Genomic DNA, 14,240 nt, shown 5'->3' with positions numbered 1-14,240 from the left:
GCCTGCTGGCACCCATGGGGAAGGGGAAGTTTTATGCAAGCAAAGCTAAGCCCATTCTGAATTTGTCCAACTGGTCACAGCTGCTGGACATGACCCAGACACCTTGGTGCTCCCCTCCCTCCTCAGGTGCCTTCACACTTTCCCCAACCTGCTCTAAACTATCCCGAGGGGAAGCTGAATGCTCCAGCAACATCCTCCAAGGCAGACTGACATCCTCAGAGAATGGAGAGGATGCTGTGGAAATGAAGGCTGGCATTAGCCAGTTAAGCAGAAGAAATCAGGCATGGAGACAAATGCCATTAGTGTTAAGTCAGCAGATGGGAAGAAATGTCTTCCCTTCAAGCTCCTGCTGCCACAGGCCTCCCAGGCAGGCCCTGGTCTCCAGTGCCAGCTCCCAGAGAGGCTCTGTAAATACGCCCTTAGCACTGCAGACCCTGCAGCTGCAGCACTGGCCCCTTGCCTGAACAAGCCCTGCAGGGCGAGCCTGGGGAGGAGGGGAGAGGGGCTGCTGCCTGTCAAAGAAGGCAGAAAGATCAGCAGCTGTCTTGGCAGATTAGATGGAACTTGTTTGCAAATGCTTGCAATGAAATGGGCTGCTTTGTAATGGGCAAGGCTGTAATTTCAGATCCAGGCTTTCTGAGCTTGTTTCTATTAAAGCACTGTTCTGCAGATCTGGTGGAAAGACAATATCTGCTTTATCAGGAATGGAGGGAGACTTGGGAGTACAAGGAGGGGAAGGAAGAACTCACCTTTTAATATCATTTGCAAAGCAGTTGGTGACACTCAAGCCCTCAGTGGGTTTTCAAGATGAAAACCATACTAATATCACCTGACATTCCAACAAGGGAAGCTTTGCCTTAGGGACCAGAAATGCAGAAGAAATTTTTCCTGTGTTCCAAAATGTTGACACCAAACATTGATAATCCACCAGCAAAATTCATGTAAGCTTTCTATAATAAGTTTCTAAGATGGGTGTTAAGGCAGACCTTCAAAAAATATAGAAACTCTGCCTGGTTGATGACACTGTTCCACATCTTCAGAAGCAAACTGATAGCAGCTTCCAAAGGAGCATCCAACAATACCAATTGGTTTAAATCAGCTGCTCTTTTCCCCAGCACTTATTGCTGTTCTCTTGCCCAAAGCCTTTCACTGGTTTCTGACACCAAAGGAAACCTGAGTTTGGAGTCTGCAGCCAGAGTTTCCTACAAATGGAGCAAGGGAGCAAAGCTCCTCTGAGGGCAGCCTGTGGAGTGCCGTGACCGTGGCACAGGCTGGGCAGCACACTGCAAGGGCACACACTGCCAGGGACAAAGCTGTTATCACACTGATTACAATGCTCTAAATGACAGGCTAGCATAACTGTGCTCAGTACCAGCTCAAAGGATGAAATCAACTATCAAATCCACAAGCACACAAAAGCTGGGGTTCTACATGCAGGCCAAATCCTATTTTGTTAAGGTGATCTTAGAATAATAGTTTAAAAAAACAACACTAAGTCATCTAATGCAAGAACTTTGGAAGACAGAACATTCATCACTCATGCAATGAGCACAGCAAGAGACCTGGTTCTCAAGGTAGTCAGCACATGCTGCAGTGGAAAATGTGGTCTCTTTGCAGCTTGCTGAATATTTTCTTCCTCTTTTTTATACTTATAGTAGTTTCCTAGTAATTGCCATGGGAAATTTAAAAGTTCGAAATTTTCCTGTGGCTTTCAAGACATTTCTTTAGAAGCAAAGTCTCCTTTAATTTTGGAGGGGAGTTAACATTGAGTTCTACAAATTTTATCATGTTAATCAACACACAATTCAATACTTACAGGACTTCCATCTGGACCAGGGGGGCCTCTATTTCCAAAGTCACCTGGAAAACCCTAAAGCAGAATAGAAAATACCTGTTCTTCATTATTCAAGACATGAAAAGTGGTCTGAACACTGAGTCCCTACGGATTTGGAGAATTAAGTCATCATAAATAGATTGAGGGAGTGTGATGGAGGAATGGGAAAAGCAGTAAGTTTCAGCTACACAGTTCAAATGAACAGAACAGTGATATTTGTTTGCCTCTTAAAGTCATAAAGCCGAAATGATAAAACTATACACAATGCAAACACATGGAAAAAGCAAACAATTTAATTACTTTCAGAGCAATATTAAACAAGTATTACTTGAATTGTTTTCTTGGAGCCTGTTTTCCTATTTCTTAACTCTTTTTTTTTCCTGTTTGCTTCAACATTCACTAAAACATCTGTCCTTTCCTTAACTCATCCCCAAATACTAATGGTTAGCATCTCAGTATGAGATCTCCTATCTGTTAGAAATCAGAATTCTAATCTAACTGATGTGAACATTTCCCTGAGTCTGCATCTAGACACCAAAACAGTAACTCAAGACATAGTAAAGCCTCATTTATTTTATGAGAGTTTTGACTTCAGAGAGAGACTAGATTATCAGAACAGGAAAGAAATCTGATTTGCCAAGTCAAGCATTGAAGCTTAAAACAGAATTTCCATCTCTTGCTTCAGAAAGAAAATGGAATGGAATTCCACCACTTTACTGGCTCTAATCTTCGGTCTTTCCTGTCAGAGTTTTGAAAATTGCTTTACTTCTTTCAGATCTTGCCTACTGCAGAAGCATATAAGTTGCTGGGGGAAAAGTTATTTCATTTTTGTTTGGGTTTTTAGCGGGGGGGGGGGGGGTAAGGGTAGAATCTCATCCTTAACAATAAAATAACACAAAAATATGAGAAATGCTCTTTGTGCTTTCAGTGTTTCAGTATCTTTTTCCCCCTCCATGTGTGTCAGGAACAGCACTTGGAGGCATTAACCTTTCCCCTCAGTGAGACCATGTTCAAACCTGCTGCAGCTCCAAGGCACAGCTCATTTGGCCTTTTAAAGCTGCTTTGTTCAGAGGGCATCCACACAGATGCCCAGCCCAGCACTTGCTGCAGCAGTGTCTTTCCTCAATGGATTTGGGGATGTACATCACCATAAAACTGTATTCCAACAGTAGTCAGAAAGACAATGTAAAACCGTGTCAAGGAGATGGAAAAACCACATAATAAATCAAAGTAGTTGATAGTAGTTAAGCCATATTTAGCTTTAGTAACAAGCCAAAATTTTATAAAAAGCAAGGCAACATTTTATGCATATATATATACATGCATGCACACGGCCAAAATATGTTGAAACAACTAAATAGCTATTAATTCTCATCATCATGAATGATAATGTGAAGTAATCTGAGACAGCCTTTTGTAGCATCTTTTGGGCTGATTTTAGGTGGAGATTGTTTCTGCTTTCTCCTATTAATTCAGAAAAGCTAAACACAGGAATTCCTCTCACTACTATGAATTTTTTGCTCAGCATCTGATCACAGAACTCACAAATAAATCTATAGCTGTAACTGTAAGACCTGATCATACAGGTCCTCAAATTTTTGCCACCTTATAATTTAAAAAGTAGAAGTTCTTAGGAAATGGTCAATAAAGCAGATTTAATTGATTCTGAAGAGGTTGTACATCATTGGACTTTTTGTTTCCCAGCTGTGAAAATGTGTGTAAAATTTTACATATGTAAAATGGATATTTGAGAGTGACTGTTGTTAAAAGTGACCTAAGTGAACTAAGAGAATGAAGCCAAAGATTAATCTATGACCCTTTCCTAAACAGCATATTTGGGTTGTACTGCCTACCATTGGTAGATGTTGGAAGAGGCAGAATTGTCATAACACATGTAGATTTTTTGAAACTACAAATGAGGCCTCAAAGGGGACATGAAGGATGCTGTGGGACAGCTTTACCAAACACACTGAATCACAAATGATTCATCACAGCACAATCCCAGCACAGCAAGGGTTACAGAAGTGACAGATCACCCATAGTCATTATTATCACATTCTCAACAGCTTGTGTTTTTGAACTGATACTGAAAAATCTATCTTAGTAAGTAGAAAAATGAAAGCAAAATGAACAGTCACAAAAGTATAAAACTGGAAGCAATATAATAAAACTACTGTGCAACAACTGTTTTATTTAATCAATATTATCGTTTAACATTATTACTAAGCATACAAAGGACGACTATTCATAACTTTAATATAAAACAGAACCTAAACTGTTTTTACAGTTACAGTGGACTTGATTACTGAATTCTTGGTAAAATTTACAAGGTGTGTTCTGACTCATTTACAACTGGTTTTAACTAATCACAGATAGAAGAAAACTACGTAAAAATCTTCTCCCAAATAAAAGCATCATGCTAACAGGACAGAAAATGAATTAGAAATACTGCAGAGCTAGCCAACAGAAAGAAATTGAACACATATAATTCTACCATGAAATATTTTCTTTAAATGATATTGTATGCAAAACAAATATAAAATTAAAACAAATCCTCACTCTATAGATTCAGGCAATTGAATATTTTGTTCCACTTCAAATATGCCATAAATATTACAAATATGAACAACTGTTCATCAAACCTACTAAGTAGCAGCATTTTGTCAATTAAAAGTGTTTACAATCCCTTGTATGATCCACTTCTATACTTAAAAAATGCTTTCCAAAAATGAGATTATACTTCTGATCTCATGTCTTTCAAAAAACCCTGCCAGTCAGACAGGGTTTTTATTTTCTCAAGTATTATTAGGGACAGTTTTGTCCAAAAAAATAAGTTGTACCCTAGAACAAAAGGTGAGGATCCTGGCTTCAGGCACTGTAGAATTCCCATGCCAAATTTCTTTTAGTGACAGTGCCCTACCCCAAAGCATTGTTAACTCCAGGGCACTGCGCCAAAAAACTTTGTCATTACAGCTATCTTTGTTTTGGGGGTTAAAATAACATGTCTTCTCTAGGCTTGTGATCCAGCAAAGTGCTTCAAGCCAGGTTCCCATGTGATTTCTCTCCTGGCTGGTCTCACATTAGTAGCCTTTAGTCAAATAAGTACTTTATAGATCATAGATAGGAATTGGAATGAATCTTGGGATTGAGGGAATTAATGACATTACAAAGAAATCAGTACTAAATGAAAGTAATCACAGACATCCTGCAGCACATAGGTGCTCTGCCACCTATGTGAATCCTCTCTGAGCAGATTTATGCAAGCAAAAGTCCTTAGAGAACATAGTCTGGTACTGACAGAAGCTCTGCTCTTACTGTAAATGGAAAATAACTGCTGACCACAGCACCAACAGACTGCTATGGACTGGGACAAATCCTACATGGACCGCTGCATTGGCAGGCAGAAGTGTCACTGAAACCTGCCACAGAGACTGATGGCAGATGGCAAAATGTGCTCCAGTGTACACTGCTGTCACCTCAACTTCCAGTTCACACTGAACACCAGCCTTTGGTTCCCATCCAGGTTCTTCTCCCCTTTAAATGCTGCCTGTGCCTCAGGGGCACAAGACACTGCCAAGGGACTGATGGCACAGGGCCCTGCTCACCCAACACTCAGATGTGGAGAGCAGCATTTCACCCAGATTACATGCAAACTGCAATATGGTCTCATAGCAGCTCCAGAAAGAGCAGTCTGTAGACCTAATTTAATTTTGCTTGCCTTTCTTTATATCAAAGCAATTCTTGTAGACTAGTGACTTTTTTGGCTGATCACACAGAAAACAAAACACAATTAAAGAATCATCCACAACTTCCATAGCATAGATCAAGGGCCAAATGATGATCATCATACTACTGCTGGACAAATTTGTTCAACGTGGTAGATGAAAATCATCTGAACTGCTGAGCACAACTGACTGCACAGCTGGAGAGCCCTATGGTGTTTTCCAATCTCAAACCACAAGATAGTTAAAACTGGAAACTCCTGGATAGCTTCAAAGACCTAAAATAATATGGTTGCAACAGAAAACAAAACATTTGACATGGAAGACACACCACAGGAAATATGTAAACCTGATAATGGGTACTTGGCAGATTTGTGTTTATTCTCAGCTGTAGAAATACATGTTAAGAAGAGGACAGCTTTAATTCACTACAGTCCAGAAATATCAGACATTAGAAGAAGCTGATTTTCATCCAAGCCAACACCAGACTTAGGAAGCTTGCATCATAGCTGCACCTCATGCTAACACCAATTTCACACAATATATTTGTGTTTGTTACCTTCTAATCCTCCTCCTAGCTGATATCAGTAACCTGCCACAAGGCTCACAGTGCTGCCTTCCACACTTTAGTGCTTATAACCTGCACACAATCTGCAGTTCTGAAAAGTACTAACTGAAAGTGATAGAAAGTTATTTATGGACAAAAATAAAACTAACATTTTTTTCAGCTGATTAAAGCTACAGAGTTAATTCCAGGTGGATTTACACTGGCAGCAGGAATTGTAAGAATATTAGAATCTTTACCTGTCTCCCTTTAGGACCTCTTTTTCCACGGAGGCCTGGGATACCCTAAGAAAGAAATAACCCACCATAAATAGATTTTCTTTTCTTCATACTCAAATTCAAGTAATTAAACCTGCATTTGATTGGAAACAACAGAGTATGAGGAACACCATTAAAAAAAAAGTATTTGAGCAAAGTATCATAGAGCCAATGTCCTGGAGCAGAAAGACAAACTTTGCCTGTCTTTCCTGTGGCAACAGCAGAACAATTGTGAAAAAGGGCCTTGTCCTGCTTCCATCACACTACATGCCCAGACAGCCTGCTGGCTCAAGTGCAATAGGAAAAGGCTCAAGCAGAGTGATAGAGATTAACGCTTCCATGGCTGGTTCTACTGCAAAGATCATCCAACAAGAGACAAATATTAGTTATTGTCCAAAAGAAATTGCTTAAATGAAAAGTATTCATTCACACTTTGCTGAAGAAAAAAAAAATAACCCTAATCCTTGCAGCTGTAGATTAAAGTAAAACAATATATTGCAGCTGCTCCCCATTTTACTTTAGCACCAAGGCATTTCATTGACTAGACAAATTGGGTATGTCCTATTCATCTTATTTTCTCCAAATCAGTTTTGCTTTTAACCAAAAAAAACCAAAGAACAAATGAATGGTTAAACCTTGCACATTTCCCCCCATTCTAACATGTATTACATTACCACACAAACATCAACATTTCATTAATGTTCCATTAGGCCTACCCTTTCTCCTTCAGGTCCTGGTTGTCCTGCCACACCTGGAGGTCCAATGAAACCCTAAAATGTAAGAAAAGTGCTTGATTTCAAGGCTGCTTGTCCCTCAGTACTGGCCAGCTAAGGCTCATGACACAGGGATTAAATTCAGGCTCATTTGAAACTACCAGTGAAGCTCTAGAAATTTAAATGTGAGTAGGATTTAATTTCTTGGAGGTTGATCTTTTTTCTTAATTACTGAAGATGGAACCTACCTTGTCATCCAGACCTAAGGGAGTAAGGAAAACAAAGGCACCTCTACTTTCTACAGTTACTTAAAACAGCTGAGAAGCAGAGCACAGTTTGATTACAGGAATATTTGAAACCTAAAGCTCTAAAGATACTTCACATCCCATTGCTGTACACCTCCATGGCACAGCAGTATGTGTCAGGAGGGCTGTGTCATCATTTTTACTGGAAGTTACTTTTAGAATTCATACACAAGATTTAGCCTTGAGGTGTTTTCCCCTAAATTACTCACGCATTGCCCACTTTTAGCTTTGTGTAAACAGAGAAGCAGGAACTTTTAGGGAAGTGACTGGGATCACTTAGGTCTTGTTCATTGAAGGGAGAACAGGTCAAAATGCAGATGACAATCTGAACAAAAATAAACTGAAGAAATATAAAGGAAGCAATCCCTGAGGGTGCAATATCTGTTGGCACTTGATCGTGCCAAACAAATTTTCCCATCATTGTAATCAAAAGTGGCATAAAATAAAAAAAAAACAAAAAACATTCCAAAACCCCCAGACGTGTTTGAGAAGCTGCTGAAGGTAAAGGCTTCTAGTAACTACACTAAAAAAACAAAAGTAACTCTTGCAACGCAGTAAAATGATATTAATTGATACTTGAGAATACAATACACTGCTGAGCAACCTGTACATGAGCTGAAGGCCTGAAAACACCCACCAAAAGCCTCCTTCCAATCCCAGAAGCAACCAGCAACATCAAGGTTTCTGGAAACCTGCGCCTTCTGCTTGATGGTGGGAGTCAGTCTGAAGAAATACTTATCCATGCACAAGCATGTGTAGGCATGCTCATGTGCCTATCCAAAGAAAACTAAATTACACAGCACCCATCCAAAAAAACCAAACCAAAACAAAAACCAACAAACCCACAACCGTCAAAAAAACCCAAACCACCAAGAAAGAGCATGATATAGGCACAGAGAGAAAGCTCCAAATCAGCCAGGAATAAAAACCAATCTGTTTTGCTTCCAAGAATAATTAACCAAAACCAAACCTTGAATGTATGCAGCATTAAGAACCTTCAGTGCCTGGGATACATGTAACTATGCCTGAATCATTCTAAAACCTCAAGATCCCTTTCATGGTTTTTATGTGACAAGACTGTTTCCCTTTATCTACTTCTGCAGTTGTTACAGACTGCAAATGTCAGATCTGTCTCCCTTCTTGACAGCCTCCATTATGGAAATAATGCTTCAGGTCTGAGCAACATCCACTCAGCCCTCACACCCAGCATGGCTTTCTTTTCTCTCCTGCAAACAAGTGAGAGGAAGGGCAACAATGGAAAACTGCTCTGTGCTGCTCACCCTGGAAAAAAATGAACTCTTGCACATATTTTGAAAGAAACTCTGAGTTTTCTCATTTGTAGGTTCTATAAAGGCAGTGTGGTTCTGCAGGCATACCCTGGAACAGCTGAATTAAATTCCTCACCCCCTTTCTTACCTACTGTGTGGGTAAAACTAGACATGGATATCAAAATGCTTAAGATGCTTACTTACTCTGACTCCTTTAGGACCTGGGTTACCTTCTGGTCCAGCGAGGCCCTGTGACAAAAAGAGAGAGTTGTAATTCATTTTAAACAACCAGATATACTCCACGTAAAAGAACTGTAACAGCACTTGTTAACTGTGAACGGGCAACACATTCTTGAAATTTTTAAGATTGAAGAAGGTGTCATCAAGTAGTCCCCTGGGACCATGTTCACAAAGGTCTCCCATTAGTGCATGGCTGAAACACAGATCATGACTGAAGCTTCCATTACATTAAAATTATTTCTTCTGAGAGAAATTTTTTTTTCCAGACACAGTGATCAGGCATTAGAGTGACATAATGTCACAAGTTTTTTTATGAGCTTTTGTATTTGGACGCATTTCAATTACATTCAAGCTAGTGTCAGAATTGCATATGTGGTCCAAATGCTCTGAACATTTTATGTGATTGAACACAAAAAATGTTATCATCCATTACTCTATAAAATATTGTAATGGAACTTGGAAATATATAGCCACTACAAACTTAATTCAACAAAACACCGAAGTATTGGTGAAATTCACCCTTTAAGCAGATACAAAACCACAGAATCAGTTGTTGTCAATTGGCTCACATACCTTTACACAAGGAAGATGCTGAGCATTTCTACTTTTTATCTTATTTGCATTACTGTACTGAGGTATCTGTTACTTTAAACATAAATCAATATTTGTATAAGTACTTCTGTTTAAAGAAAGCTGCTTTCTGGCTTTATTCCTTGTCCTAAAATACCTGAAAGGGCAAAACCCCAAACTTTTAATGTTCCCCTTCCCTAATGGACTGAAGAAATAGTTTCAGCAGGGAAATAAACACATCGGTGAAAAATCAGGATGAACAGGTAGTCTCCAACTGCCTCTAGACTTGAAATACAAGAAGATAAACCACACAGAACCACATGAGTTTTATGAAGGGAGTGCAAAGTATTCAGACATTCAGTTCTTTGGTAATGCCATTTATATACTTCAGAAAGGAGCAGCATTACTGTATCTAACACATCCAAGTTTAAAAGCCATGACACTCAACATTCCCTCCAAGGCACTACCAGATAAAGAGGTTTGTTTCAAAGAAAAAAGACAGGATGTAAACAAATACAGTTTTACAATTAGTAGTTTCAAAAGAGTTAGATATGGTACTTTTGAAAAGAATAAATGAGAAAAACAAAAATTAAAATGCAAAGGCATTTGAATAGTTACTGCACCTGCCTGCCAGGGTAACCAACTGCCCCAATACTTCCAGCCATTCCTGGAATTCCCTAAGTGGAAAAGGAAGAAAGAAAAGGAAAATAAACAACAAACATGTTTAATGTCATGGTTTGGAGTCTGTTCTATCATTTCTCTTTCAACATCTAGTCGCATGACACAGCTTAAGCACATGGAAAAATTACTCTTTAAGCAACAGAACACCCAAAAATTGACTCATCATACATAAGTAACTCTGCCAATTTCAGTCACACATCCTTTAAAAACTATCTGAGATTTTGTGAAATACAACAGTGGATACATCATTTTCATAATTCAAAATTAATTCAGGAGGGCTATAGGAGGCAATGAGGTAATTGCACTGATCCTAGATGTATTTGAAACAAATACATGAGACTTTCCATTAAAGAATCGTCGTGTCCTTACAAAGCCAATTTGTGTGTTCTTTCTTCCAGAATCAGGTCAATATAGTACTGGATAAATCATGAATGCATACAATTCTCTCCACCTTCTTCTTCTGATGTAAAGAATCAACTTGTTTTTCCCTCACTAGTTATCTCTATCTCACTGATAGATTACAGTCATCACAGAAAACATCCTGTGAGACTGTAATTAGAACATCACCACTCATTCAGTGAGGGTTTGGGCATAAAACCCAGGAAAGCCATGAATGATGTCCTTCAGTTTTCATCTCCTTTCAGGTGTTTACCATCAGTTATCACCACCATTTCCTTTTCAGTATGATCCAAAAGGAGATTCCTTCCATCTACTCTGTTGTTAGGAGGATCATAAATGCTAACAAGAGACATTAGCAATTGGATGTCTTTGAAATCACATTCAGATTTCTTCCTGATAAGACATGGCAGTTTAATAAAGTGCTGAATAACTACTTCATTTCCTACATGCTAGGAGATGTAAAAGGCATAAGTAGAGGTTTGAAATGTGCCTCTTATAAGAATTCACATCGACATCTTTCCAGTTGGTGTGGTACTGAAAAAACAAGCTGGATAAGCTTTTCCATTTCATTTAGACTACTTTTTTACCACACTGATCTCAACACAGTCTGAATTCTTGCTCAAAATTTGTCCAGTATTTCCTTAAGCAGTTTACACAGCTTGCTTATACTGAACACTTCTAATGGATTATACATTGTCCTATCCTAATGGTTCATCTGCAGAGCACAGAGCTCTGTGCTTGCATCCCTTACCTGCTCACCCCGTGGCCCTTGCAGTCCTGGGTAACCCTTAAGACCCTGCAGGTAGAGAAAGAAATCTGTGGTAAACACAATTAAACAAACAAAATAGACCTTTTTCTACCCTATTCTCTTTTCATCAAAGAAAAAACCCCAGATTTTTCTGCCTGCAGACTTAGTATGGTTTACATTTAGCAGCTCATATGAAAACTGAGCTAGAGAAAAGAAGTATGAAAACTTGGCAGTTTAGACAATTTCAAGACATCCGTATGCTTAAAGGCAGTTTCAGACTTGTGCTCTTTTAAACAAATGAGTCTTTCCATTTTACTGCTGCCCTTTGTGCTTTACCAGAATTTCTAGGTATTTGTAATTAAAACCTAGCACAACATTGGCAACTACAGAAGAGTGCCAGCAAGTTCCTGTAACCTGTAAAAATCAGTAGGTAAAGTGTTATGACTAATGCTACAACCATCAGCTACAGAGAGAAAGTAAGTGCAGCAAATAAAGGAGGAGCCCTCACAATGCTGACTTTTGAAAAAATGTTCCATCAGAAAACAGCTTTGTTTTATTTTTCCTTAGTAGCTCCATTCTATCTTGTTTGCTGATCTTTATTCCACAACTAAGACTTCACCTAGCAACTCAGCCCAAATACCCCAAGGAATGGAAATTCTACTTTTTTCTTACAGGACTGGAGTTTCCTTCTGCTCAAGGAAAATAGGAGTCTGTAGAAGAAGCACTGGGAGACACTCAGTAGCATAAAGCTGACACTTAATAGAATAATGCTGATCTTACCACAGGTATACTGCTTTTGAAATTTGCTGATCAGCCTTACCCTTACATGATGCCAAAGTAAAGATAAAATGAAACATGGAGCCCTTCTCAGGTTGAAACCAAGCTTTTTCCTTCCATATTTCTCACCATGCTCCACTTCAGTATGCAAATTTTATCAGTATTTTATAGACCCAGATTCTCATGATTTACTGTCACACACAGATAGGGAATAAACTAGAGCAAAAATTGTAGCCAATCTTGGTACAGCTCTTTCCCAGAGCCATTGCAAAGCACCTGTACCCCCAGAGCACTGCAGAGGCTCTCAGGTACTGCCATGGACTCAGGCAAGCCCCTGCCCAGGAGTGCTGTCCTTGTGCCCTGGCATGCAGGGGCAGGTAGTGGCCTCTCTGTACAGCCAAGTCAATTTAGGGGAGATGGAAAGGGGACCCTTCTGCCCTATGAGGCCTCTGGACTGATATAAGGAAAGTTTTGAGTGCTGATTTAAAAATGAAAAAAGAATTTAAAAAAATATGGGACACCATTAAGTCATATGTAAGACGTTTGAAATCTTTTTTCTTACCTGGATGAGAAAGAATGCTGGAAATATGCTATTTATTAAAAAATATCTTGTATATAAAAAATAACATTCTATAATAATATCATGTTATATACAACAATTAAATGTGATAATTTTATAGTAACTAATAATATATTTTTATTTTATGTAATTGTAGAATTTCTTTACTGATATTTTAATTTAATATATATCAAAAGAAAACAATTTCTCAGCAGTGCTGGAGTACAAAGCAAAAAGGATGTATTTGATTCTTCTGCAGTTTCTTTCATGTGGCTGTGATTTACATCCTGCTATGGTGATCCCACTGAATTGCTGTAAGGGGAGGTTTTGCACAGTAGACAGAGTGCCAATAGCAAGCCTAAAGTTCTTCTACCACCTCTGGACCATCAGACACACACTTGGCACTGATTTGAGCCAGGATGACTAACATGGAAATGGAAACAGGACCACCTTACCTTCTGGCCTTTGATCCCAGGTGGGCCTGGAAAACCCATGGGGCCTGGATCACCCTGCAGCACAAAAACATCCAGAATCAATATGTTTCACTGGAACATGACCCAGGGTTATAAACATACAGCACTTAATATCTTCTCTGCACTCTTGGACATTTGGTATGGAGAACTAGCTGATGTTGTCTGATTTTATTACTTTTTTAGAGGAAGAAAATGGAAAAGACAGCAGTTCCTCAATTGCAACCATTGGGTGCAGCATGTCTGCTCCTGCAACGTGGCTGGAACAGACCTGGTTCACAACCTCACAACTTTTACTTTTAGCCAACAACAGGAGTGAAGAAGCCATACCACTCTTGAGGCAACACTTTGCTCAGAAACAAGTGGTTTCACCTCAAATTAATAAATATATATAACCACCAGTGTGTATTGTTTGTTTTAATGTTATGCCAACAATCAGCAGCCAAGAGCCAGAACACCACTATGGGGTGTGCTGTGCAAAACCTGCATAAATCTGATCTCTGTGAAAGACAACTTGAGAGATGCATATGGACAGACTGTGGGGAACACTGCTGCTCTCTTCAGGTTCTTTAAACTTCACAGCCACATGATGGTATATGGCAATAAGAATCAGAGCATCTCAAATGCTGGGGAGATGGAAAAAGGACACATTTTCAGGGGAAGGGAGGAAGGTTTTTTCAGCTCTTATTCTTGCTCAGAACTGAAAGCGAAGAGATTGACTCTTTCATTATTAGTGCCTGAATTCAAACCCAGTAAGTCAAGGAATGCATCCTGGAAGTGAATTACTGTCCAAATAAATGTAAGTCTATTAATTAGAGCGAGCAAATTGAGAACACAAAATAATGAGAACTATAAAAATGCATATCAATCCTCAATCCCATAATTTTGGATTATAGATGCAATCTACATGTATTTAGGGATAGTCATACAAATGTGGGCTTTAGACTGTTCTGTGGCTGCTTGGGTTCATGCCAAAGAACATACCTTGAGTTTCAGGCAGCCACGTACAGCTCACTACTATGATCTGATTGCCAAAAACCTGGCTAGATGAAAATATTTCTATTGAAGCTGCACTTCAATTTCTCATCAATGCATCAACTTATATTTCTGCATTTTTTCTCAGCAGCCCTTG

General features: G+C 39.1%; 1 protein-coding gene across 1 annotated transcript in view; it reads right to left on the bottom strand.

The window, feature by feature from the left end:
- Window positions 1-14,240, bottom strand: part of COL24A1 (collagen type XXIV alpha 1 chain) — a 119,038-nt gene that overhangs the window by 79,476 nt on the left and 25,322 nt on the right. The window contains exons 7-13 of the mRNA XM_058029721.1: window positions 13,094-13,147; window positions 11,306-11,350; window positions 10,098-10,151; window positions 8,869-8,913; window positions 7,095-7,148; window positions 6,361-6,405; window positions 1,817-1,870 (exon numbers count right to left, since the gene is read on the bottom strand). Of these exons, the coding sequence (XP_057885704.1) occupies window positions 1,817-1,870; window positions 6,361-6,405; window positions 7,095-7,148; window positions 8,869-8,913; window positions 10,098-10,151; window positions 11,306-11,350; window positions 13,094-13,147 (351 nt within the window). The remainder of the gene's footprint in view (window positions 1-1,816; window positions 1,871-6,360; window positions 6,406-7,094; window positions 7,149-8,868; window positions 8,914-10,097; window positions 10,152-11,305; window positions 11,351-13,093; window positions 13,148-14,240) is intronic.

This window comes from Melospiza georgiana, chromosome 9 (assembly GCF_028018845.1).
Source record: "Melospiza georgiana isolate bMelGeo1 chromosome 9, bMelGeo1.pri, whole genome shotgun sequence".
NCBI lineage: Eukaryota > Metazoa > Chordata > Aves > Passeriformes > Passerellidae > Melospiza > Melospiza georgiana.
This window is presented reverse-complemented; position numbering and strand designations above follow the sequence as displayed.